Source organism: Drosophila elegans, unplaced genomic scaffold (assembly GCF_018152505.1).
Source record: "Drosophila elegans isolate 14027-0461.03 unplaced genomic scaffold, ASM1815250v1 contig_520, whole genome shotgun sequence".
NCBI lineage: Eukaryota > Metazoa > Arthropoda > Insecta > Diptera > Drosophilidae > Drosophila > Drosophila elegans.
In genome coordinates, this window is record NW_024545903.1 from 4,281,503 (window position 1) to 4,306,629 (window position 25,127).

At 42.3% G+C, this 25,127-nt stretch overlaps 2 protein-coding genes across 3 annotated transcripts in view; one reads left to right on the top strand and one right to left on the bottom strand.

The window, feature by feature from the left end:
• Window positions 1-24,689, top strand: part of LOC108145442 — a 37,078-nt gene extending 12,389 nt beyond the window's left edge. The window contains exons 2-15 of one of the 2 annotated variants that reach the window (XM_017270870.2): window positions 4,783-4,999; window positions 6,702-7,309; window positions 7,791-7,923; window positions 8,030-8,253; window positions 9,126-10,604; window positions 17,360-17,646; window positions 18,512-18,613; window positions 18,671-18,937; window positions 19,425-19,519; window positions 21,628-21,719; window positions 22,297-22,489; window positions 23,936-24,071; window positions 24,131-24,271; window positions 24,352-24,689. In XM_017270870.2, the coding sequence (XP_017126359.1) occupies window positions 4,783-4,999; window positions 6,702-7,309; window positions 7,791-7,923; window positions 8,030-8,253; window positions 9,126-10,604; window positions 17,360-17,646; window positions 18,512-18,613; window positions 18,671-18,937; window positions 19,425-19,519; window positions 21,628-21,719; window positions 22,297-22,489; window positions 23,936-24,071; window positions 24,131-24,271; window positions 24,352-24,469 (4,092 nt within the window). In that variant the 3' untranslated portion in view covers window positions 24,470-24,689. Of the gene's footprint in view, window positions 1-4,782; window positions 5,000-6,701; window positions 7,310-7,790; window positions 7,924-8,029; window positions 8,254-9,125; window positions 10,605-11,261; window positions 11,572-17,359; window positions 17,647-18,511; window positions 18,614-18,670; window positions 18,938-19,424; window positions 19,520-21,627; window positions 21,720-22,296; window positions 22,490-23,935; window positions 24,072-24,130; window positions 24,272-24,351 lie in introns of those variants that run through there. The other variant, XM_017270871.2, reaches the window with a different exon arrangement.
• LOC108145444 lies at window positions 181-4,621 on the bottom strand. Its single transcript, XM_017270874.2, has 4 exons — window positions 4,433-4,621; window positions 2,719-2,846; window positions 718-771; window positions 181-528 (listed from the first exon to the last, which is right to left on the bottom strand). The coding sequence occupies exons 1-4, from the start codon at window positions 4,512-4,514 to the stop codon at window positions 277-279; spliced, it is 516 nt and encodes a 171-aa protein (XP_017126363.1). The 5' UTR covers window positions 4,515-4,621; the 3' UTR covers window positions 181-276.
• Window positions 24,690-25,127: the final 438 nt, after the last annotated feature.

Below are 25,127 nucleotides of genomic sequence, written 5' to 3' on the forward strand. Positions count from 1 at the left end.
TCACAGTCACGCATAAGTTTGTCAAAGCATCATAATCAGCACCCAACCGCAGCAATTAGCTTGTGTGTTGGGACTTAATAGCCATGTAATTGGATATCGCTAAAGGTTTCCCATTGGAATGTTGGCTATCTTAAACTAGCAAAACATAACAACTAATTATAAATCCACAAAGAATATGTATTGGTTTGAGAAGTGTCATTTAATGAAAGCCAGACAATTTATTTGCAAGGCATTTTAAAATGCTTGATATGGCGGGATATGTAGAGCTTTCTTCGCTTATGCCAAGTTCGTGGCATGTGTTAAATGCATTTGCCAAACTCTGAGGACAGGCAAAAAAAGTACTGACCATGGCCAGGGAAACACCCTTTGGCCAGCATTTTTTCCTGGAACTATGGCATTGTGAATTCCACCGCCTCCAGTTCCATTCGTTGAGTTCTTAACCCGTCCATTGTGCCCATTGCAGCGGTTCTGCTGGCAGGATGAGTAGTAAGTGCGAGACGTGTCATCTGGTATGTTTCCATAAAGCATCTGTATTAAAGAGAATTTCCCTAGTATGATTATCTTGATAGAATGCAAACAAAAGTTGATATAAAATTTGCATATCTTTGATTTCAAAACTTTTGAAATAGTATATTTACCATGGAAATCGTTAAATGTATTATATTAAAAGAAAATTTACATGTGCTTTTATATGGAAATTATACTGCGCTCACTTACCACCGGTTTGTCCTGGCAGTCGCGCAGAAAGGACATCACCTTGCTCGAGTTGCGCTAAAATGGAAATAGAAATAGAAATGGAAATGGAAATGGGGAATTCACATTACAAATATCTGCGCGACTGATTAATGATACTCGCATCCACACCAATCATCACACTCGTCCACAAGGGCTTATTTGCGTTTCGTATCTGCGAATCGAATTTGCATTTGCCCTCGTTTCAGCGGGCAAAGTAATTAAAGCCCCAGAACCCCAAAAGGGGGACTGCAGCTATGCGGCATCGAAGCAATCTATGGCCCCGGAGCGAACGCGTAAACAAAGTTCACGCAAGGGACACATGGTGGATGTGGATAAAGTTTTAATTGCATTGCAGTTTGCCGGCAATTCGAATAACATAAGTTTCAATCCAAGCCCTGAGCTGGCCGACGGCGTCTTTGATCCCCCAAAATTCAATCAGTGAGTTCGGCCCGTCTAATGAGGCACTTGGAAATTTTGAAACCTCATCTGGTTGTATTAAAGCTAATGGAGGGGCGAAAAAGAGACGACAAAGTTGACTTTGTGGGGGTGTAAGCTGGCCTAAGCCTTCTAGCCACGGCATGGGACCCGGGCTATGTGAACTCGATGGGTGTCTCTGTATGTGGCGCTCTTTATACGCCTTTCTGGCTTTCCATTAAATTATGGTAATGGATTTTTTATGCACTTTGTTTTCGTTCCTTGTGCTTTTTTTACGCCTACTTTCTCTCCTACTTCGTGGGTCTTTTGATTTGAGCTGCTTACTGGTTAAATTAAAGCCAGACAAGCTTCGCCAATACCACGGGAATAATCAAGGAATGGTGCTTCATCAGCCGTCTGCATTTGATTGCTTCACACTCAAAAAAAAAAAGGATATATCCTCTTGGGATAAGTTTTTTGTTTTATGTATAAACGAGGATTGCTAACATTTTACAGAAACAAAATTCAGAAACTCTTACTTTCTTGAAAAGATAAATAAAACTTAGCTAAAAAAATAAAATTTGAAAGCCGTTTACATAAGTCTAGTATCAATATTTTATCCTGCTTTTGAAGCGTTGGATTTGTTTTGGTTATAATTTGTAGAGTTAAGGATCTGAAAAACCAACGTTGCCATTAAAAATTAAAATCACCACTTTTAGCTCTTTTCAGTCATTAAAGTGTTAAAGCTCGCATTGCTCATACGCCGCGTGTGCCGGCTGAAACTGCAGCTCTGGATTCAATTAGTCGAAGTAGAGTGCTGGCAGGATTTAATGGTTCCATATCATTCTGTTTTTATTTTTTTGCTTGTCCTTTACGTGAGAGTTGCTAATTTCAGAAAGGGGCGAAACTTTAGCTGTGGCAACATTTAGCCAAACAAAGTTGAGCGATGCATAAAAATCGGGCATTCCATGTGTTACTTTGTTGCCGCAACAGCTGCGCTGCGGCAGCTCGATTTCGGAGTATACTCTGTCTGCGTACGTGAAGAGTTAAACGCTCCGCAATTCCCGTTCGTCGGCGCTTGGAAACATTTGTGGCACGTTCCACGGGCGTTTTACGACCAGGGAGAAGTTTTTCCGACTTCCACTAAATTCCCACCCACATGGTAGGAGAAAAGTGTGTACTTTTTCTCAGTGCTTTTTACTCTACCAAAGGGCAGAAAACTTGTTAAATTTTTAATCACAATACAAATAAATATTTTTATTTCAAAACTATGAATGCAAATTTTGAGATTCCTTGCCATAGATCTCTGTGTGGATAATAATTTGAAATTTTTATAAAATCGTTGCCTATAATTTTGTATACTTTTCTTATATAACAAACTAAAAACGAAGTATTTGAACTTTTTGAGATATATGCCTTCAAGGACATACTAGTTTTCTTTAATTTTTTGTTTAACGAAATATGGAAATATTACCTTGGTAGATTTATTGGCTATTATATCTTTTGTCACGAGGTTCATATATAATGTATATCATTTACCCTACCTAGTTACAGATTACTCGCACTTACCTTAAGTTCGACGCGCATCGTGAAACAGTATTTCATGGTACAGTTTATTACTCTGACTGCACTGGCGTTGTTTAGGCAGGAGGTATCACTGTACCCATCCAAATAGGTGCACGCATAGCAATCGAGCGCTGCAAAATACACGATATAAGTATAATAGAGGATTGAACGAGGTCATGACGTTGCCTTTCGTTTTCGTTTCGTTGCTTTCGAATTTATATTTGATTTTGATGATCATCGTCATGATCGTGTTGTCGCTGTGCTTTTCTTAGAATTTATTAATATCCACCCCCCAGCAGTGGATGCAATAACAACAAACATTAGCGTCTATAAAAACACAATAATTAATTGAATTAAAGTGAGAATTCTGGCAGCAGACTTTCTGTCTATTTGCCAAGTGGCACGACAACGTCCTCGACATGTATCGCCGGCTATATGCGTATACGAAGCACATTCTATATTTGAATCAGCCTTTTGTGTAATAACAATGACGTCAATGGCCCCACTAGTGGCCACTATCGGCCCGAGATGTGTAAACGGATTGATGACACGAGACTTTTTGGCCGACCCTCGACAATGGTAGCCGTCAAAAGGCATTGAGATGGTGTGGATCGAAATCCTTAGCTCTTACGGCGAACACAGTTCTATTTATATTTCTGTTTCTAATTCTGTTGCGATTCTGCATTATGAGTTCTGCATAAAAGTTTAACCGCGGGGATTGTTCTTGGCACGCTTCGATGCGGTTCGCGGTATTTGAATGATAGAACATTGTATCACCTCGGCTGAACAGTCACAATGGGCTCAAATCGGGGAAAATATTCAAATAATTCTAATTCTGATATATAAATCAATGTAACATTTGCCAAACAAAATTTAAACTATTTGATATTTACTCTTATTAAACGTCATTCGAATTTGGGATTTATGCAATTAGTCATACAAATAAATTTTATGTGAGTAATACAAGTGACAATATTTGCCAACTGGCAAAACTATTTAAAATTATTTTTTTTTAAGATTATCGAATAGAAATAACAAAAGAAGATTTTATGTTAAGGTCAAAATGAGAAAAAACTTTTCAGTGATGTATCTCGCTGACAATTAAATAATTTTTTTAAATTTATGTGTCTTTGAAAAGCAACTTTTTGAGGGATGAGGGCTTTTCCAGAAGTATGAAGTTTCAATTGTAAAAATAACCATTGAGCCTGAGCCTCAGTTCGCTGCCCTCCAAGGTTTGGCTTTTAACACCTCCCATTCCACTGTGGCTGGAATAGCTCGTAGTTGGGGGCACTTGGAGATCTCTGAAAAAATGATTTGTATCATCTTTTGTGAGGCAATCAATAAATTTGAATGCGGTCACAGGCGAGTGACGTCGACAGCTGAACTCAACAAAATAGAACGAAATGAAGCGAGCAAAGCCGAACAGAAGTGTAAGAATAGAACGAAAGGCACACAGTTCTGTGAATCAAATGAGGGTCTATGTCCATGTCGAGAAAAATGAGGGAAAATGAGTGCCAAGAACATTTCAAATTCACCTGATTTTTCTCGCTAAATTTTCGTTGAGTTATGAGTCGTAGAACGGCAATTTCGCAATAAAACAGCTAATTAAGTTAAACGGAAAACGACCCGCTAAGCGAGCACTCAGCGCCACTCAGTGGGTTAGGTTAGGATTTGGTTGGTTAAGTGGTTGGGTGGTTAAAAAATTCCATGTAAATACCGTTCGAGAGGGCTGCTGACATTAAGGCGACACATAGTCCCGTGAAAAGTACGGATTTTGACAGTCCGAGCGGCAGCTTCATGGCGCTGACTTCTATTGCGAATTCCGCTCTGACAGCTGCGAACGCCAATCCGGAATTCGAAATCCGGAATCGTTGGCTTCAATGGCTGGCACTTGACTGACTGACTGACTGACTGACTGAGGCTCGATATCCGTTCCTGGTGATTGGTGTCTGACACATGGTAAACAACGTGCGATACGCAAGTACCTTATCGGTATCAACAACACGAGAATGCAACTATATTTGAGCTGTAATTAATGAAAAACACTTCACTTTTTCTTGTTTGCAGCCCGACCGCTATGTCCCCGGCTCCCCCATCTTCCGCGACACCAGCAGCCCAACGCCCCACGCCGCCCTCGCGAGGCCTATAACATCACCGCCCGTCTCAGCCTCCCCCTGCACCGCCGCCGCCTCTTCCGCCAGCACCACCGCCAGTAGCACCGCCTGCAGCACCACCGCACCAGGAGCAGGAGGATCAACGGCGACCAGGAGCCGAGGAGTCAGAGGTATAACTATTTAAATTATTTTCTTTCAATAACATTCTTTAAAATACAAAGGGCAAGGTCAAGAATCACATTGCTCTTATAAAACTCGAATAGCTTTAATTTTGATTAACTATAGCTAAAAAATTCTTAATTTTTGTTATAATAATAACATAAATGTTTTTATTTTAAAAAGTTATGTTTGTATTTGAAAAAAAATTGTGTCTTTTTGGAAGACGAAAGCACAAACTATATTTGAAATGTTTAACATCGTAAATAATTTGAAAAATTATTTTCAACAAACCACTTGCACTTCTTAAAGTTAGTATATGTATAAATGCAAAACAGCTTACTTTTCCTTTGCAAGGTATAAGTTCAAATTATATAATTATTTTGGAGAACTCTTTTTGTAATAGAGTAATATGGAATTTATAAGAACATATTTTCATGAGTTTTCTTTTCTGTTTTTAAAATAGTTTTATTTCCAAATTATATTTATTTTTTAACATTATTTCCGAATTCGAGAACAATTTCTTAAGCTCAAACAGATTTTTTTTTGTGTAGATTAAGATTTGTGGCCTGATGGCTGATAGTTGACACAGTTTTCGCGACATTTGTGTAAATAATGTACAATGGAAACATGCAAATGGCCCTGCCCGTATAATTTCCGGCCCTGTCAAACTTTGCGCGAATTCTGGGCCACAGTCTTCGTCGGAGTCGACCTCTTTTTTGCGCCTCGGGTTCCCTGACCTCCGTCGACTGTCCCCCATCGTGTGGACTAACTGGGCACGGGGCAACCTTATGGGGAATCTCTTTGAGTGCGCTTGGATAAACAATCACAATTAGGGGAGTGGGTGGGCGGGCAGACGGCCAGAAGACCGGGACATTCTGTCGTCCACACAATTAATTGTGGAATGGAATTCGATTATTTGATGATTATTATCTCAGCGCTGTTTGATTGTGTGCTTTGTTTTTCCACGAAAAGTTTGCCCTGTTTACGTGCGAAAATCTCTTACCCACTCCGCATTTGCGGTTAGGGAAAATCCCCGGGGACATGCCACTCTCCGCCAGGGAAAAGCTACCCGCCAGTTATCCCCTCTTGGGGTTGAGTCACTTAATGGCGCAACATGTGAGGTGCCCGTGTCACGCTATAGTCCATCGATTTTATTTGTTGATTTAGCAGGAGACCACCGATTTTGGTCAGGAGGTGGAGTGGCATGCTTCTGGCAAAATCAAGCGGGTCGGTTGCCTTTCAACTGCATGTCATAGCAATATTTGAAGAATTCTTAGTATTAGTTTTCACTGAATACAGAAGAAATTGCATTTTCAACTCATGCAAACAATTCTTGGTATTAGTTTTAATTGAAAATTGATCAACTTTATTTATCAATAATTTAAAATTCTCACAAAAAGCTTTGGGTTTATATACATACACCAGCATTTATTCATAGAATTCATAGTAAGAGCGACCACCACAAAATGAGAAAACTGCATTAAAGGTGTTTGATTCCGGATATTTTAGGCCACTTTTGTACACTTGTCGGTGATGAGTTCATACAGTAAATGCCAACAATTTTTAGAAAGTAACTTTTTTGTTGTGAAACTACCCTATTCTAAGCAACCATAATTAAAAACCGCAGGCTCCAAAGAGCCACAGGAAACCGCAACTGTGTTTGAATGTAAATAAACGACTTTTCTTTGGTTTTTGGCTTTTCATATCCCGCAGCCATGACGGCATCTCTTGCTCATGCCGCTCAGGGTAACCACAACAACAATAGCAGCAACCGAACCAACTCCAACTCCGGAAAGTCAAAGCCACCGGCTGGATATATGAGCACCCGATCGGCGGCGATGATGGCCTTGGCTTTGGGTCAACCATCGGGCAGCAGAAGCGACAAGTCACCGCCCGCTCCTCGATCCGCTTCACCTGCCCAACCACAGACCGCATCCCAATCCCAGTCGCAGTCTCCGCATCCCGGTGCCAGAAGGCTTTCGAATGCCTCGTCTCTACCCGGCAATGTATCGAGATCGAAGCCATCCACTCCTACGGCAACTAGGGCTGCTGCCCAACTTAATGGTTCCAGTGTCTTCTCCGGTGGCAGCAACTCCAGTGGGTCTGATAACGACGGCTTCAGTACGTCTGGCTCATCCGCAGCCACAGCTCTCCGAAGGCTCTACTTTAAAAGCGGACGAAGCATCAAGAACAAAATCAACGCCTCCACAACTTCTGCGACTCCTCTGAACGGACTACCCTTAAATCCAGTGTCCAGTGCCTATCACAACTCCGTGGCTGGACCCATGCACAATATGACGACCGCAGGTGGAGTGCCGAAGGTAAGTAAATGTATAATGTAATTTATTTGAAATAAAAATGCAGTCCACCTTTTAAAACTCAAACTAGTCTTTGAGTTATAGAGTTGATTTTACCTAGCTTAGCTTAAAGGAGTTTTTGTACGGAAAGTTCAAGTATTGGAACTATCTTAATCTTTAAACATTTTGTTTAATCTTAGTAGTAACATTTCTTTTGATATTAAAGAAAATTTACTTTGAAGAGTGTCAATAATTTAAATTTCAAATATTTAATTTTTGGGTTAATCTCTTTGTTCTTTTAATTTTTTGTTGGTTATTGCTCTGGCTATTGTCAGTTCTGATTTCTTTTGTAACAATTGTAGTTAACAGAATTAGCAAATTACAATCTGTTTTAGCCCTATATAATTGATTTTAAGAGCACTTAAGTACTTAAAATGTATTTTTAAGGCGGTCATTTCTCTTGCCCAAATAGACAGATCTTAATTAATAATGTCTTTTTTTGCAGCTGGTGGTCATGGGAACCTCGTCGGCTTCTATTCCGGACACCACCATCAATACGTCCACGGACTCGGCCTGCACGCTCATCACGAATGTGACCCACACGGATACCTCCGAGACGTGCGACTCCCTGGACCTGGGTAAGAATTGATTGCTTGATTGATGTGCTCGCGGAGCCGCATTAATTAATCAACTAATCAATCTGGCCCGCACTTTCTGCTATTCCTTGTTTCGTTGCTCCTTCAGGTGACAACTCGGGTCCCAGCGAGCCGCTTTTCAGTTCGCTGGAGGAGCCGCTCCTCACCGCCGTCCACATCGATTCGGAGCACGAGGGATTCGGAGGCATATGTGGGGGAGGAGTAGGAGGCGGAGGCGGAGGTGCCAATGGACGCGGAGCCACTGAGCTGGAACTAACGAGCTGTTCGAGGTATCCGCCCAAGCCCGACATGAATCTGCAGGACAGCGTCGAGGTACGAAACGAAACTAAAATCCGGATTAAATCCGCTTGGCCAGCAATCACGTCCGACACTGAATCATGTGATTATTGACAATTCGCATTGTCCTCTGAATTTGCTGAAGAGAGCTTGAAATGGGGCTTTATTGCTTTTCAAAGCCCCAAATCCTCCTTATTCTTATGGCCATGGCCATGGTTTTCGTTCTGCTTCAAGTACCTCCAAACTGTAAATAAAAAATAAGGCCCTTGTCACAACTTGGGTTGTTATGGTAATGAATAAAAGCCAAAAACGACTTCCAAAATATATATTTGATTTAAATAACATTTATATATATATGTATAGTTAAATAAAAGGAAACTTAACGTTTTCTAAAATCCCAAAATATAGTTAAAGTAAAATTAATTCTTTGTTTAACTTTTGTATTTATATAAACAGACTACTGACCTTCTTCAATAGCGCAATTAAAAAGTTTTCTAAATAAAACGAACAAAAAGTTGCATGCAATAATAAAGGTTTTTTTTGCACTCACTGGGGAGTGACCACGAGTATGATAGGACTAGCTAGATTCGTCTATTTTTACATTGTTTGAATGTTTATTTAAGCTTTTGAATGTTAGAAACAGACATCCTGTGAATAAGGATAACTACTAAGCAAATAAATCAAATTTTTTCCCGCTTTCGACGTGAATTTCCCCTTAAGGCAATATATAAAACTAATGGTGCAACTACAATTTCCAACACTTTACTCCTTTTCCTTGCAGAGCTATGCTTAAAGCTGCAATTAGTTTTGTTATTTATTTATTTATTATTTGAGGAAAACATTAGCCTTATGGTGCAACCCATAAATTGTTACTATATTTTCTTTTATTTCACCCTTTTGCGTTGCAGAGCCAGGAGTCCTGTTTATCCATCCTGAACGGCGAGCCGTCTTCCACCACTCCACTGCTCTCCTCGCAGCGGCGCCACACGGCGGGCGGTCACTCGCCGGGCAGCCATCGGGAGGAACGGCGGGAGCGGAGGGAGCGGGAGCCCAGCACGGCTCCACCGCCCACTCGAGCCCGAGAGCACTTCACCTTCGATCCCCCGCAGTCACCGAAGTCGGCGCGCAGCAGCGAGAAGTCCGCCAGCCACTTTCCCTTCAAGAGCTATGGTAATGAGATGGGAAAGGACGCGGGGGTGGTCATGGGAGCGGCAGGATCTGGAGCAGGAGGAGGAGGAGGACCTGGAACCGGGGTTGGGGGCAATGGCATGGTGGCCGCCAGCGAGGGCGACGAGGAGGATGACGAGCGCAGCGGCGAGAGCGTCGGAAATCGCAGCAAGAAGCTGCGACCCCGGGAGCGGGACCCCAATCACATCTCGCCCAGCGTTTCGCCGTCGCACAGTCGCCGGGCGAGCCCGAAGCGGGAGAAGCGCCGGAGCACGCCCATCGCCTCCACGGGCGCCATAGCCAAGGTCAGCTCGGCGCCGCCCACAATGAAGGAGGCCAATTTCTTTGGGAGCTCCGGCAAGCAAAAACATCGGCAAACGCAGAATATTCCACCCCATCAGCTCTCACCATCCTCGCAGCAGCGGAAGTACTCTTCCAGTTCGTCGAGCGGAAGCAGTGAACGCTGCTTGAGAGAAGCCACCGGACCCGGAACCATGTTCCCCTTCGACCGGGAGGCTTTGGACTACGAACGCATCCAGAGGGAGTGCTTTGCACCGAGTTCCACGACGGCCAGTAACAGCAGCGATTCGGAGGCGGAAAACTGTTCCGTTTATGAGAGGAAATCCGGAGCAGACATTTTCCAGCAGTACTCGCGGCTGAGCCACCAAGAGCAGCTGCAGCAACACTTCCAGGAGCAGCGGGACTGGGAGCGGGATCGGGATCGCCCGCCCTCGCGTAAGAACTCAAAGCGCATCCGGCCGGACTCGGTGATCCATACGACCATCCGGGAGAACCAGCAGTATGTGCCGCAGTCGGATGCCTTCTATCCCCAGGCCAAGTCCTCCTCCTCGCCCAGCGATCACTCCTACGCCGAGCTGAACAAGTTCGAGGACATAGCCAGCAAATTCGAGCAGATTCCGCCCAAGCACGGCTCTTCATCCGGATCGGTGTCCGGTTCCCTGTTGAATCTGCACCACATGATGCCCAGTCCGGGCAGTGAGTCAGCCGTCAGTCCCACGGACTCCGCTCGCCGCAGATCCTTCAAGAGCAAGCAGCGGCAGCAGCAGCAGCAGCAGAAGGAGGAGCACTTCTACATCCAGACGGAGGACCGGAACGGGACAGGCGGTGGCAGTGGGAGCGGGCCCATCAACGTGACCGCCAATCCGCTGGAGGCGGCCGCCGTCTGCAAACAGCCACGTGCCACCATCGTCGTCCAGCAGGTGAGTTCAGTTAGGGGTTAAATATTCCCAAATATCACATATATGTTCTTTAGTTATAATTAAAATTATTTTATTCTTACTTAACTAACTAAATATTTTTTTATTGGCCAATCAAAATCATTACTGGCAACTTACGACTAAATTCAACAGTTAAAAAATATTCTGAAATCAAGTTAAATTTTTTTCCTTGATCTATTTTTCACCTAAATTTGTACGCACAGTTAAAAATTTATTCGAATAGTGCTGCGCTGTTTTTCCTTCAAAATTGAAATGATCAATTGCATTTCATTTACAATCTATTGGATTCTTTATTTAAGGACTATAACACCTGGATGTGTAACACCATTTTCCTAGAAATCGCCAGTTGTAAAGATAAAGAGTTCTCATTGATTTATGGGCAGGTTCTATTGATAATGTCTTCCGAGAGCACACATTTGTGGGGGCATGTACCCAGATAACGGATGCTCTCTTTGTCCAACACTCCAGCTAAGATTTGCTCCCTTGTGGGGGTCCAATCCTGCTCTCTGCACCGTGCCTCTCGCTTTTCCGCTTTGTCTGTTCTCTTTCCGCTCACACACCCACTCCCGCATTTCGCTCTCTCTTTCTCTTGCTCGCGGTCGATTTTCACAGCTAATAAAAAGGGGCGCGCAATGCCGATCTCGTCAGTTAAAGAGAGCAATCCGAAAGCAAAGCATCGCCAATTGACATACGGAATCGCGAAGAATTCATCAGATACGAACTCAAGTACCGTTAACTACAGATCGTGTTATCAAGTGCCAACCTGTTAGTGGTCGCTATGTAAACGCGGTGACTTAAGAACATATAGAAAGACACAATAAAGAAACCATATCCATTCAATTGACACATACTAAATTCATTTTCGAAGTCTATAAATCCGGTGAAGCAGTTAATCATGGCGCCCTTCTACAAGCGCATCTGCCGCAGTCTTTCAAAGCGATACAAGGAGGTAACTATAGCCCCATTCGACTGGGGATACATCCCACAAATCTCACAACTATTGTCCCTTTGCCATGGACGACAAATCCCACAAATCCCTGTCCCGTGCGCTTGATTGATTTTGCTAATGAGCCAACAACCAGCCGGGGGCATGAATAAGCCTACATAGTTGGAATAGATATCAAGTTGATGCCTTGATCCATCGAACAACCGATATGCGAGATTTATCGACTAACTGTGACGTCAATTTGGCCATAAATTTGCACTTCACTCCGCTCCGCACCGCTCCGCTCTGCTTGTGTCCGAGATAGTGGTTATGGATTAATTCCGGCCTAGATCGGAATTCGGGTAACTTGTTATCGGGAGAACACCCACTTATGGCTCTGAATATTGCGCCACAGTCGCCGCTTCAGTGAATGAGTTTCTGACCCACAATGAATTTGTCGTAAATAATTAAAATGTTGCAACTGACAGCGAAATATGGGGGTATTCTTTATTATTATTCCGTGCATCTCCCAGATGACAGCTGTCAAAATAAACTACCACAACAGAGAGCGATGCGAGGGACCCAGTTGCCCAGTTTATAGAGTCCAAGCATCGGTCCAGTGCCAGATCGCAGGTTGTTTTCAACTTATTTATTTACTTGCTCGAATCGGATCATAAAAACATAAAAGCAAAGGCCGCCGCAGCAAAACAAAAGGGGCGAAAGGGGCGGGGACTTGTCATAGACCCAAACACAGATATAGATATAGATATTGCTATAGATGCTGGTCGAGTATATTTAACGATTTCATTGTAATCGGCAGTGAGTTAGCATTTCATTCTTCGAACTTTTGCCCATGATGCATAAAGAGATAATTGCTGGGTGAGGTGGAGAAATGCATATATGTATGTATTCAGATACATATTCAGATTCGCATAGATTATAGATGTTCGGCGCGAAGGCATTTCCTGGTGAACAAATAACAACAGTCCATACATGTATATAGTACACAGAGGGAGGAAAATATAAGTGAATTTCCATCCATAACAAGCCCAAAGAAATGACGTCCGGAGCAGAGATTTTCCAAAGAACCAAGCGGGAGCATCCTCCTTTATTTAGTGCCCCAACCTTCAATCAGGTGTAAAATGTAATTGTTTCTCGCGCAGATCGATTGCCCCCATAAGTTTTGGTCTTAGGGTGCGCGTGTGTGCGAATCGAGACGTATAAATCTACATAAATTGCAAGCGTCCCAGCGATACCTGGCGATTTATCTACCATTTTTCCCCTTGTAACCACTCACCTTGGTCGCTTCTTTGGCGAATTATTAGCAGGCACGCACTTCGTTGCGAGTGCAGCCTTGTGGGTGGCGGGTGGTGGCGTTTGGAGGTTGAATTAGCCCTCCTGCCCCCTGCTCCCAGCACTTCCCCATTATGCCAATTCCACCTTCAAAGTAAACATCGACAGAAACGCAAACATGTTTCCAGTTTTTCCCATTGTCGGCTGTTTCCTATTGATTTTACATTGAGTGGTCGAATGGTTTCCTTTGATTGCAGGCAAATGTGTGAGAGAATGCATTTGCCTTGTTTGCCTTGGCAAAAACGCTTAAGGTTCATCCGGCACACTAGATGCCATTGTGTGTGTGAGTGTCCTTGCCTAGTTTTTCCACAGTCCCTTAAACGGTGAATCTGCTTAACTGTGCAACATAATTACCGCAATCAAAGGAAAACACGAGCTAAAGACTCGAAATACTAATTAGCCATTATTTGTATCACCGAAATACACACATTTATTGGCCATTATTTCGACGCCTCAACCTTCAAAGGTCAGTTTCCCCAAACATTTCTTGGCACTTTTACTTAGCGCCGCGGCCATTCACTCTTTTAGTTGGCGAAAAATGGCAGAACTTGCCGATCATTGATAAATGATAAATGGCCAAAACGGTTATTGACTCTGCCAGGGCCGCAAAATACAACGTGGCTAATTATATCGCGGGAATGGCTAAACACTCGCCGGAGTTCAGCGTCTAGGGTTGTGGTCAGGGACTCGATTAGGTTCACCTCAACCTTAGCACAGCGATTTGAACCCGCTAATAACCTGACCTGAACTTTCCTCCCAGCGGGACGTTGCGTATACTTGATAATTGCCAACGGGCCGGCTACTTAATTCACTCCCTGCTGCGTTCCTTTTTTTTTTTGAGGGCACTATGTCTCTGGACAGCTTCAGTAGGTCGTTCTGACGTTCTGCCGTCCTGCCCGAGGCCAATTGCCTTATAAAGTGACATTAATTAGTTGATTTATTAGCTGCCCACGCACCTGGGACCAGTTTCCTGAGCTGCCATCCTATGATCCGCCTTTGATGGCGAATTCATTGACCCCATTCGGTTTGGCGAAGGCTACTGCTGCATTTGCTGCAGCTACAGCTGCATCTACACATTCTGCATCGGAGCCATAAATAAACCTTTGCTATAAATAAACACGTACAAGGAGATATAGATATGTGAGCGTTCTGCTCTTGTTATTGTGCATATGCCACACATACCAAAAGTAATCGTTCGCGGAAACATTTCCCAGCAACGCGAATAGTTTGCTGCAGGTTATTTACCTGAACCTGAGACGCTGCACTTTGCACTTTTCCGCTCAGCCGTCAGACGCGTGAACAATTTGAGGAAAAATCCCCTAACCAGAAAAAATCGCCCGAGATGTTTCACTTTGTTCCAGCGAAGAGCGGTCCATCAAATGCCAGATATTTTCATCCCAACCCCATGATAAGTGTGTGGTGAGAAAATTATTGTGTTTGGAATATCACAATTTAAACGGTGGCTGCCTCCAAGTAATGTTATGTTTCCCTTTCGCCCCAAAACAAATCGTTGGGTCAGCCCCCCCCCAGCAGGTTTTCTGAGTTTTCCCATTACGCTTTTTATTTTTAATATTCGTGCCGCATGAAAATAGTCAGAATACATGGCCACCCCGACCGCTGGCTCTTTTGGCGGATTTCACAGGCGATTGAACACAGAACGGCGTAAAAATGAAACAAAAACATGAAAAGTGATTTGCATGCATGGCGCTCGCACGGAGCGGTGTGCGAGATTATTTTGAATACATATTTAGCAAACTAAATGTATTTTTAAACGATGCCAACACTGCAGGAGGGGAACTCGGGCTGAGGCAAATCGATCGGGTGTGAAATGAGTGCTGGCAGCTCCTGTAATATCAATTATAATTTATGCGGCTAAGATAGAGCCAGCGCTCGAATCTGTTTGCAGTTTGCATTTTCCATAAACAAAACGGAATCTAATTGCATTCCAATCTGTTCTATTGTTTCTCGTTTTCTCCACTTGGCCAGCCGAAGTGGATTAATTCTTGCCAATCACGCATTGATTCCTGCCACTCTGCACGTAGTCCTCGTCTTTGACAATCCTATTTTTTTGGGAAAGATTTTTCTCGCTTTCACTCGATTCGAATTCCTTATATTTTATTTGCCTGTTTTTCGGGGAGTGCTATAAATTTTCCTAACACCTCGAGTCGGTTTGCTTTTTAATAGTCAATTCTCATGCGTTTGGATACAGAAATGCGCTGCGTAGTACTATCCAGAGCCAGCATGAAATCTCTGAGAAAGTTCTTTATTAAAAATTGACGAAAATGTGAATGTGACTTGCGGTTACCCATTGAACTTAAACTAGAGTAAAAATTAAATTAGCCTTACACTAGAACCATCCCACGAACGACAACTAAAGTCCTTTTTTCACTTTGACAGCGGTAGTGTTTTAACTTTCAGCTTCATATATAACAAACATATTTTTTGTATTATGATTAATAAACATCACATAGTAATTTATAAAAATTTAGCCAATATTTTTAAACAAAAGTGACAAATTCATTTTAACAGAGTTTATCCGATTTCAATGAAAGTTTCAACCATTTCTAAGCTAAATTCATTGTGTGAATGAATACTTAGTAATACTTATAGTGCAAAAGTAGTTTTGTGTACAAGAATGTTTGTGACAGTTCCTGCAATTTTGGTAAATTACACTGTAGCACACACTTAGCCTAACCAAACATTGTAATGGGCAAAACCTGCTCAATGCATGTTTCTGCTTCTTTTAAATAAAGGTCAAATTCTTTCTGTCTTTAAAGTAAAGAACTTAACTAAAAAAAAAACTGAAGAATACAAATACAATGAATATTACACGAAGCAACCGCTTTTCTCCAAATGCTACCGTATAAGTTCTGTTCTATATCGCACTTCTGCTTCGCTTTTTCGGGAACTCTGGGGTGTATGTGGCAACTTTTTTCCCCAATGCAATATGCTGCTAAAAATAATCTGACAAAAAAAGAAGCAACGCACCAAGCACCAAGCGATGCAAGAGAAACTATTTTCGTCGTTTGTGTAATGGGGAAAATGGGAAATGGCAGCTAAGATGAAAAAGAGCAACGTCATAGCAGCGTGTCCAAAGCAATATTACTCATACGCCGCGTGTAACGCGTCATTGCTTGTGCTTTCGATGGTGGAGACTCTCTTGCGAGTTTCGTCATCAGTGAAAGTGTCGCATCCCCGTTTGAGCGCCATCGAATTGCTCCCCTGGGTCGGATTAGCCAAAAAGTTTCTCTGGTGGCCACTTAAACTACTTGATTCGAATGTGGGAACGCCCAAATAGGTGAAGTTGTGAAATCGAGACGGCTTTGTGGCCGGAATCATTAGAACCTATCACACACACATTCGCACATTATTAATTAGCGCTTGAGTGAAACGCAAGCCAACTTTTTCCTTTTTCTGCTCCACTGTCATGCCTGCCAATAAAATACACAAATTAATTTGAGCATTTGTTCTTTGGGTGTGTGTTTTCAGGTAGACTTTTGCAAGTGTTTGTGTAATTTATAGTCCAGGCAATTCTGCTTGCGTAAATTCTTGATAATTTTAAGTTGCCGGCAGTTATTTGTTTTCGCCCAGACTGACAAATTTAAAGCTGAACTTTGATATCGCTTTATTTATGCCTTGTTTTTGTGTTAGCGATTGGTTACACAATTTAATATTTGTTTTTGTTTGAGGATTTAGATGTCTAAAGACAAGGAATACATAAACATATTAATTCTACTTAAAAAGAAATTCAAAGTAAATAATAATTTTAATACAAATGGACTAATTGCATATAAAACAGCACTCATTTGCTAAATTGTTCAAGCGGTGTTTAGGTACTTTACACAAATTTCACATCATATTTAAGCCTCTAATTTGTATTTGAATTTTATATGAACGGTAATTATTCTGGCTATGGCTATGCTTGGTAAAAGCCGTAGGTAGTTAATAATTGAGGGCAATTTTCGTCAGTCAAATAAGCCTGTAGCAGAAGCTTATTAGGGGTATCATTAGGCTCTAATGGCTGTTAGCTAGCAAAATTCTGGTCAATAGTCCTTGGCCAGTTAACCGAAGGCAAAACATAAATTTGCGAAAATTCACCTCGACACGAATGCCGGGGAGTATTTGAATTTGCAATTGCAGACACGCAATGCAGAGGCTTACGACATTTTCCTGGCTTTTCCCCGGGCTGTCAGAACACCTGTTCAAGGTGTAGATAAAGCAAAAACTTTTCCAAATTGCAATGGAAAACCCTTGAAAGGTTGCGAAGGTTTGCGCTACAAATTCATAAGGCCGTGGAGGCAATGAATGAAGTCATCGGGGCATGAGTACTTGGTCGAGTGGTTGCGATTCAATTGAAATTGCTGCAATCCGGTTAACAATCAACGATACCTCCGACACTTACCATTTCCCTTTGCTCACCCTCTCCGTTTTTTTTTTTTTTTTTTTCTTTCTTTTTTAGCCCTCGTTAAGTCTGGACAATACAGTCGAGACGCTGCTAATCAAGAACGAGGGGGACTTCATCAGCGTGGAGCAGGGCAAGGAGCTGGTGGCCCGAAAGCGCAATTCCCAGCAGTTGGCTCATCCGCCGGCGCACTTGCACTCGCACCACCCACAGACCCACGTCCACAATCATCACCAGCAGCAGCAGCTGCAGCAACAACAACACAAGCGGGACGAGAATATGAGGCAGCTGCTGGATGTGACCAATACGCTCACCATCGAGGAGCTGCGCGATTTTGAAATGCGGTAAGTGAGTCCGCTTCCCATGCAGTTTCCGCACCGCACCGCCCTGACCTTTGACCGATAACGTTTTATGGCCCACCAGCCTGAGATTTAATTTCCGATTGAATGCCAATCGATTTTCAAGACTCTCGTAAAAACGCTCGGACCAAAGCAATCAAATTTTAAATGGCCAAACGTTGCAAACAGAAAAAACAGCGGACCACTTTTATAGCCTTCACCTGCCAGCAGTTTTGCATTGTAACAAACTCGGGTGGCAAGAAGATGGAAAAAAAACCATGATGGTCCCATAACTTTTCAAATTACTCATACGACCTGTTGCTGGTTTTCCATGCGAACTCGTGATTGGGGGCGAATTTTGTTTTGTTTTAGTAAAATTCCATGCATAAATAAACATTTTTGACATGCTCGTGGACGCAGTTCCTGCATTTGATTGTACATATTGCAACTTTAAATATTGCACCACCCAAACCTATTTGCAGTGAATTAGTTTTCATTAATTTTCTGGCGTTTGCCGAAGCCTGTCAGTAATTGGGCATTGTAATTATCAATATTTAACCATTTTACCTTGTGGTTAACTTACTTCAAGACCCAAGGACACTGGCCACATGTTTTCTGGTCTTTTGACATTCACAGTGTCCAAGGACATGGCAGGTGAAGCCAGCATAGAGGATGTCGGTGGCGGCGTTGATGGGTGAGATGTGCACATCTAGATGTCCATTAAAGTGCTGTCAACTGCAGTTCTGTTATGACTGCTGTTCAGTTGGTTTGCCCCTCATCTCCTGAGATGACACAACAGGAACATGCACAGAGGAGTCGAATTTCTAGTTTAGCTTTTGGTACTAACGATGTCGTCTTGTTTCATTTTTAGATATGGCTCACCACATCACAGCCGGTCGCAGTCGGTCAAGATGCCCGGCAGCAGAGCCTCGGGAAGGCCGAATCAGTTGTGCCTGCCCCAGCAGAGATCCAGGTAAGTATCTTATCCAACACGTAGTTAACAGATTTTGAATATTACCCCCGACTTTAGAGTGGCTTCCATGCCGAATACCGGGGTGGAGGAGGAGTACTATAGGCTGCGCCACTTCTCGATCACGGGCAAGGGCGTGGTCAACCGCGGTGACTCCCTCAAAAGCCGACGCAGTCGCTCCAACAACAGCGTGGCCAGTTCTAATTCCAGCACCGAGCATCTGACCGCCCAGCAGCAACTGTCCGCCCCCGCATCCGTATCCGCTCGAACCTCGCTGGCCTCCAGCAGGGAGAGCAGCACATCCAACCCCGGCAACGGTCCCTACAGGTGAGTCAGTGTTTTGGATGGTTTTATTTTAGGCAGGGGTAAATAACAAATATTTATATTTATCGGTTTTAAACCTTGTTGTTCTTATGGAATAATCCAGTTGGCCACTGCTCATCAAAAGAAAATTCATTGTCATTTATAGTAATCTACAAAAACATATAAATATACAAACAATTACGTTCATTTATGAATAGACTGTTTTCCCATTTGTTACTACAAACATTATCAATAAAGTTGTAAGCCAATCGCATTCATTGTATGGTTTTTACATGTTTGTTAATGTGAAATAAATAAACATTTGTACATGAATTTAAGTAAACAAATGATGGTTGCATAAGTATTTTAAAGCGAAGAACATTGAAAATGAAAGGTGAAAACCTAAGGTCATAGTATCAACATTAAAATATGAATCTTGCTTATTATTATTTCAAATGTCTCACTTAAATAAACAAAGTGGCTTATTGCTCTATTTTTTCCCTTACTCCAGAGTCCTCATGCTGGGTGGCCCGGCGGTGGGTAAGAGTTCCCTGGTCTCGCAGTTCATGACGTCGGAGTACTTGCACGCCTACGACACGAGCATCGGTGAGTTTGAATCCCCTTCCGGAGGTGCTTGCATCCGGGATCCCGGAATCCCGAAAGCCCAGAACCCCAGAGTCCGCCTTAGCCCATCCCCTCCCCGAATGCACTGCATAGCAAAACGCCCCTGTGTCATCCTGTGTCTGTCTGTTAGTCGTGAGTGAGTGCTTTGGCTTTAGTTGATATTATTTCATGATTCATTTGTTGGCACTACCTCCGTTCTCCTAGTTGATGTTGTAGCTGTGTGCTGTATTATGTTGTCTTATACTGGCTATTATATTGGTTTGATTTTGTTGCTCTGTGCCGTCTGTTTGCCCCCGTATCACATGGCTTTTTATGATCCCGTGTTTGGAAAGTTTATATTTTTCAGTTGTACTGCTTTGTTTTGTTCCGTTGAGTGCTGCCTTCTGTTTGGTTTCCTTCGCTTTGGGCGTTTTATGAGTGTGCCGAGCTATAGCTGTTGCCGACCCCCCCAATGGGTCAACACACATTGGCATAAAGCATAACAAACGCTGCTGCAATGAAAATAAATTCGCCTCGTTTTTGAATTTTGGCGAATCTATGAAGGAATGGAATTGGCCAGTGAAAAATGTTTCAGTTTCTGGCAGGGAGTGAATGAAAAGATTCGTATAAATATTTCTATTGGCTGAGATTTCCTCTCAGGCCAAAATTTTAATAAAACAATAAAGCTTGGCAGCAAATGGAAAATTTTAAACAGATTAATTTGTCGTTCGTCGTTTGTTTGGAAATTTTTCATGCAATAACGGAAGGTTATTGGATTGTGACCAGTTCCATGTTCCCTAGAAATATTTAGCCAATGGTCCCCGTGTAAATGCTTATCCAACACACAAAACCTCATACTATAATCCGCAATTGTATCATACTGTTTTTTAAAGAAATGATAATTTGTTCTGTTTCTCTCCATTCCGAATATCAACCAATCATTCAACTCAATGTCTCAAACTGACCCTACAAAACTCGAAAAACAACAACAACAACCGAATAAACAACAACATCTTTGTACATACAACAACTTAACCGAAAACCGAAATCGCATTTGAAACCGAAATCGTGATCGTTATCAGATCTAGGCAACTGTGATATACGCATTCTAATTGAAAAAGCCGCCGACGGTAAAAGCAACTAGCAACTGAACAATAATAATAATAACCTTGTTAATTATGCTACTCCTTAATATTTATCCAAATATCTCTATACATATAATTGAAACGCTTTTCAACTTTCCAAACAACTTAACCAAACAACAAACTAGCTAAACACCTAGTCCACAAATGCATTAGCCCTGCGATTCCCAATTGAGTTCGATTCACGCCCCGGAAGTTAGAACCTACACCACCACCTCCAAAAACACACCACCACGCCTCTCTATATAATATATAGTCCCATAGACCTCTCCAATCGATTGTCAAATGATTGCGGCCTTTGTTTCGCTTCTGATTTATGGCCAGTAGATGGGCAGCCTTGAGGACAGGCATACGATATTGAAATGATTATCCACATCACAAACACAACAAATGAAATTTAATTAATGATTTGGTCAGAAGCGCCGGGCCTCGAATGGTGGCTGCAATTATTGATTGCCACTCGGGACGGGAAACAAATAATATATTCAAACATATAAATGCCACAGCCCCTTCTGTCGTCTTTTTAATTAAAACAAAAAATCAGAGAACGCATTAAATGAATAATAATTGAGAAAGCACTCACCCACACAAACAAAGTCACCCCAGGCACTTTTCGCAGCACTTTTCACCCCTTTTGCCAATGAGTTTTCCCGACTAGACCATTGCATTGCATACTTGTGGGGGCCAATTTAATTTGCCATACACTAGCATACATTTAGGGGCGGGCTTTTCATTCTTCTTGGCTAATGGATACCCGAATACTTGCATGTAGAGAACGACACTCGTAGACAAACACATCACACACACACAACAAAAACATGCACAAACTCTTTGGTTTTGCACTTCCTAAAATTGATGTTGTAAATCATTTCATTGCTTGCCATTTACGTTATCGAACTTAAGCTTACGCTTTTGCGCACATGATAATTCATTGGTGCTAACCTAGACTTTCTCCTTCAATGTGTGCAGATGATGAGTCCGGCGAGAAGGCCGTTTCAGTATTACTCAGCGGCGAGGAGTCCGAGCTGATATTCATCGACCATGGATACACCGAAATGACGGTAAGTACCATTCAATGCACACAACCCATACGAAAGGTCACAATCATGGAAGAAATATTTTAACGTTTATATTGCAATTTTCTAGTTACAACCAATAAATGTTCTTGAAACATTTTATATATTAAAACATAAAAAAATTAATTCTTATTGTTGGTATACCTCAGTTTTGTATCTGAATTTTTGGTAAGGAATTTTTACTCAAACCCCATCAAAAATAGTTAAATATTTAAATGATTTCAATGGATGCATAAAATGCATTACTCGTTTTAAAAACACATTTTTGAAACCTGAATTGCACACTTTAAAGCGTGCTTAGATCCACTTAAAATAAATGGGTTTTTAAACAGTGCATAGATGCTTTTAAAATATCCATTATGTGGCCTTCGGGGCCTTGTTGCTATTATTGTGACCAGTGCTATTATATATACCTGCTCATCCGTCCGGCACCCTGCACTTTATCTGTGACATTTCATAATGCCATTAGCATGCACGGCCATCAACTAGCCCACACTGTGGCCCAGCTCTCAACCTCACTCAATGTCACCTCGGTGTCACCTACATGCTCCTCCATTCACAGCCGGATGAGTGCCTGACCAACTATGATCCCCACGGTTACTGCGTCATCTATTCGGCCGCGGACAGGAGCAGCTTCAGCGTGGCGGAGCAGGTGCTGCAGGTGCTCTGGACCAATCAGAACATCGCCCAGAAGGCCGTCATCCTCGTTTCGAACAAGGCGGACTTGGCCAGGAGTCGCCTGGTCACCTCAGAAGGTAAGCATACCACAAAATCGTTGTCCACGTTCGGCGGAAATCTCCCATCATTAACACTCGAAATTGTGCTCGATTGGATCTTTTTATAAATAGGCAGCGATATAGTTTGGGTCTGCCAGGTGAAGTGTTTGCCCAAGCGGAAGTCATCCGGCGGTTCGCCTACGCAAACAGCCGGAGTCTCAAGTGGGGCAGATAGCCGGGCTTTTCCCCCATTTAAAGGTCGCCAATTTCGGGGGCTTTTTGTCTACTCAAGTACTTTCACTTGACTTTTATATCGGATTCCCTTTAAGACCAAAGTAACTTTGGCGCTTTCATCTAAGTAATTCAATATTTTCCGTTAAATTACGTTTGTTATTATGAAAATGGGTGCTCTAGTGGGTGGTTGGGTGGCTGAGCGAAGGGTTTTCCCAGTTTTTTGAGAGTAATGGCAGGGAAATTGTTTCAGCGCAAAATTGATTACATTTTGTCCCGTGTGGCATGTGTTCCGCTCAAGGTTTAAGGCCCATAAGCCTATTGTTGTAAACAGGACGACGACGCACCCCTCCACCGCCCACGCACAATCCTGAATTTGGGTGGTGAGTTCCTGTCCACCTAATGCGGCGCCCTAATTTCATAAAGTATTTATAGAATTTTGTATGCCTCTGGCAACAATGAAATGTACGCATAGCACACAAAGATATATTCATAAATCTATAGATTGTCACAGTGATTGGGAAAAATATGTGCAGTGTCTGAAAAAGTGATGGACCGTATGTAGTGAATAAAATTTGGCTTTATCATTCCATGAATCCAAAACAGCTTTTAAAACTTTAATGCATTTTGCTCGTTTTCCATTTTTACCTTTCCACTGTTGGCATATTTAATGATGTCTGCCCCATTCTAGTGCCTCACTAATTATTCAATTGGGGTAAATGCTGGAAACTTCTGTTTACTTTTAATTAGAATCCAGCTTCGGCTCCAATCGAAAGTCGAAAGGTTAAGAGCTTATGTCCTTAAAGCCTAGTAAAGGCTGCATCCCCTATTAAACTGTAATAAAACGAACAGTAAAGTATATATACAAATATATACTTTTGTCACATTGTTAATAAAAATGTGAGCCTGTCATAAAATTTGCACCACGAGGGATACACGCATGAGGTACCTCCGCACACTGCGAACTTTGATGCTTCAGATTTTACGATTTGTGTACACAACTGTGGACACGACGTGACGAATGGGAGGGGATGAATGGATGCCCGGCAACACAAAATCGCCAACGTGTTTAGATACAAATCCGAGTCCAAGTTGAGGTTTTTATGGCCAACACAGAGTTAACTAAGCGAGACCATTTGATTTGATTAACTGGGGTGATGGGCGGCCAACTAAGCTTGACTGCGATGCTCTTTGCCCATAATTTCCACATATTTTCACTTAACCTCTCCATCGTATATTTTTATTCTCTTGCAGAGGGCAAGGCCATGGCGACCGCCTATGATTGTAAATTCATCGAGACATCGGTGGGCATCAATCACAACGTAGACGAGCTGCTGGTGGGTCTGTTGTCACAGATACGTCTCAAGCTGGAGAATCCCGAGAAGTCCAGGTGGGTAAAGAGAACCTCTTATATTTCACTGAACTTGCTAATGCATATTATTCGCACAGGGATCTGTTCCGGAAGCGTTCGATTAGAAAGTCAAAGCGGCGCGCTTGCTCACCGCTGAATGCAGGATGCCTGAATGCCAGCACCCCGCTGGGACCGCTGGGGGAGTCGGTGGCCACGCCCCCTGGCAGTGCCCAAAGCAGGTGAGTCACGGCTCCTGACAGGTCGTCAAAATCAAAATTAGCCCGTAATGCTCATGTACCCCTCTCCTTCTTCTTTGCAGTCCTCGCAAATATCGTGGTTCACGAACATCCACCAGCCTGAAAGTTAAGGGTCTGTTGGGCCGCGTCTGGACTCGGGACTCCAAGTCCAAGAGCTGCGAGAATCTGCATGTACTCTAAGCTAAAAGTGTAATCCAAAGTGTATCCCAGAAGTTTCCTATAGACTATGCAATATCCTAAACATAACTATTGCCTAAGTTACAAAACAGACTCGACAACTACCGGGGGTATTATTCCCAACTGTACATATTGTGTATAATTTTAGCTTTAATTTATGCTAGTCATTTCCCCCATTAATCATTGTATATAGTTTGTCTAAATATAAACATATTATTTGTAATTGGTTTATTATGTTTTTGTTTTCTTGTAAGCATGAGTTGGGATAAATTTCAATGCTCGAATCTGTCCGGAATTGGATTAATTTAGTTATATTTCAATGAAAGAAATGAAAATACAAAAGAAACAAAATTAAAAAGCAATAATTTTTTAAAAAACCAATACCATATTACCCTTGTTCATAGACGAAGAGTTTATAATACCAATTGTACTGATTTTTTGAGGATTTAGCGCTTGTCGGCTGAACGAAACTTATTGTTAATTATATACGTGTAGTTTTACATTCGTAATGGTATTGAATTGCATTTTAAAATTACTTAAATATTACCACGATTGTTATTGGATTAAATGTTTAAAATTTGATTGATCGAAAGAGAACCAGAAAATATAGTAACCACAATGTGCAATTTTGCTTAAATAGTCCTAGAAATTTATCCATAAT

What these genes read in the sequence shown, in the direction of transcription:
- LOC108145444 (XM_017270874.2), bottom strand. Translation starts at nt 4,514, where the DNA reads ATGAAGCTGCCGCTCGGACTGTCAAAATCCGTACTTTTCACGGGACTA. An exon ending in GTCAGCAGCCCTCTCGAACG is followed by an intron (nt 2,847 to 4,432) that starts GTATTTACATGG and finishes TGTATTTTGCAG; the next exon opens with CGCTCGATTGCTATGCGTGC. An exon ending in ACTGCCAGGACAAACCGGTG is followed by an intron (nt 529 to 717) that starts GTAAGTGAGCGC and finishes TCTTTAATACAG; the next exon opens with ATGCTTTATGGAAACATACC.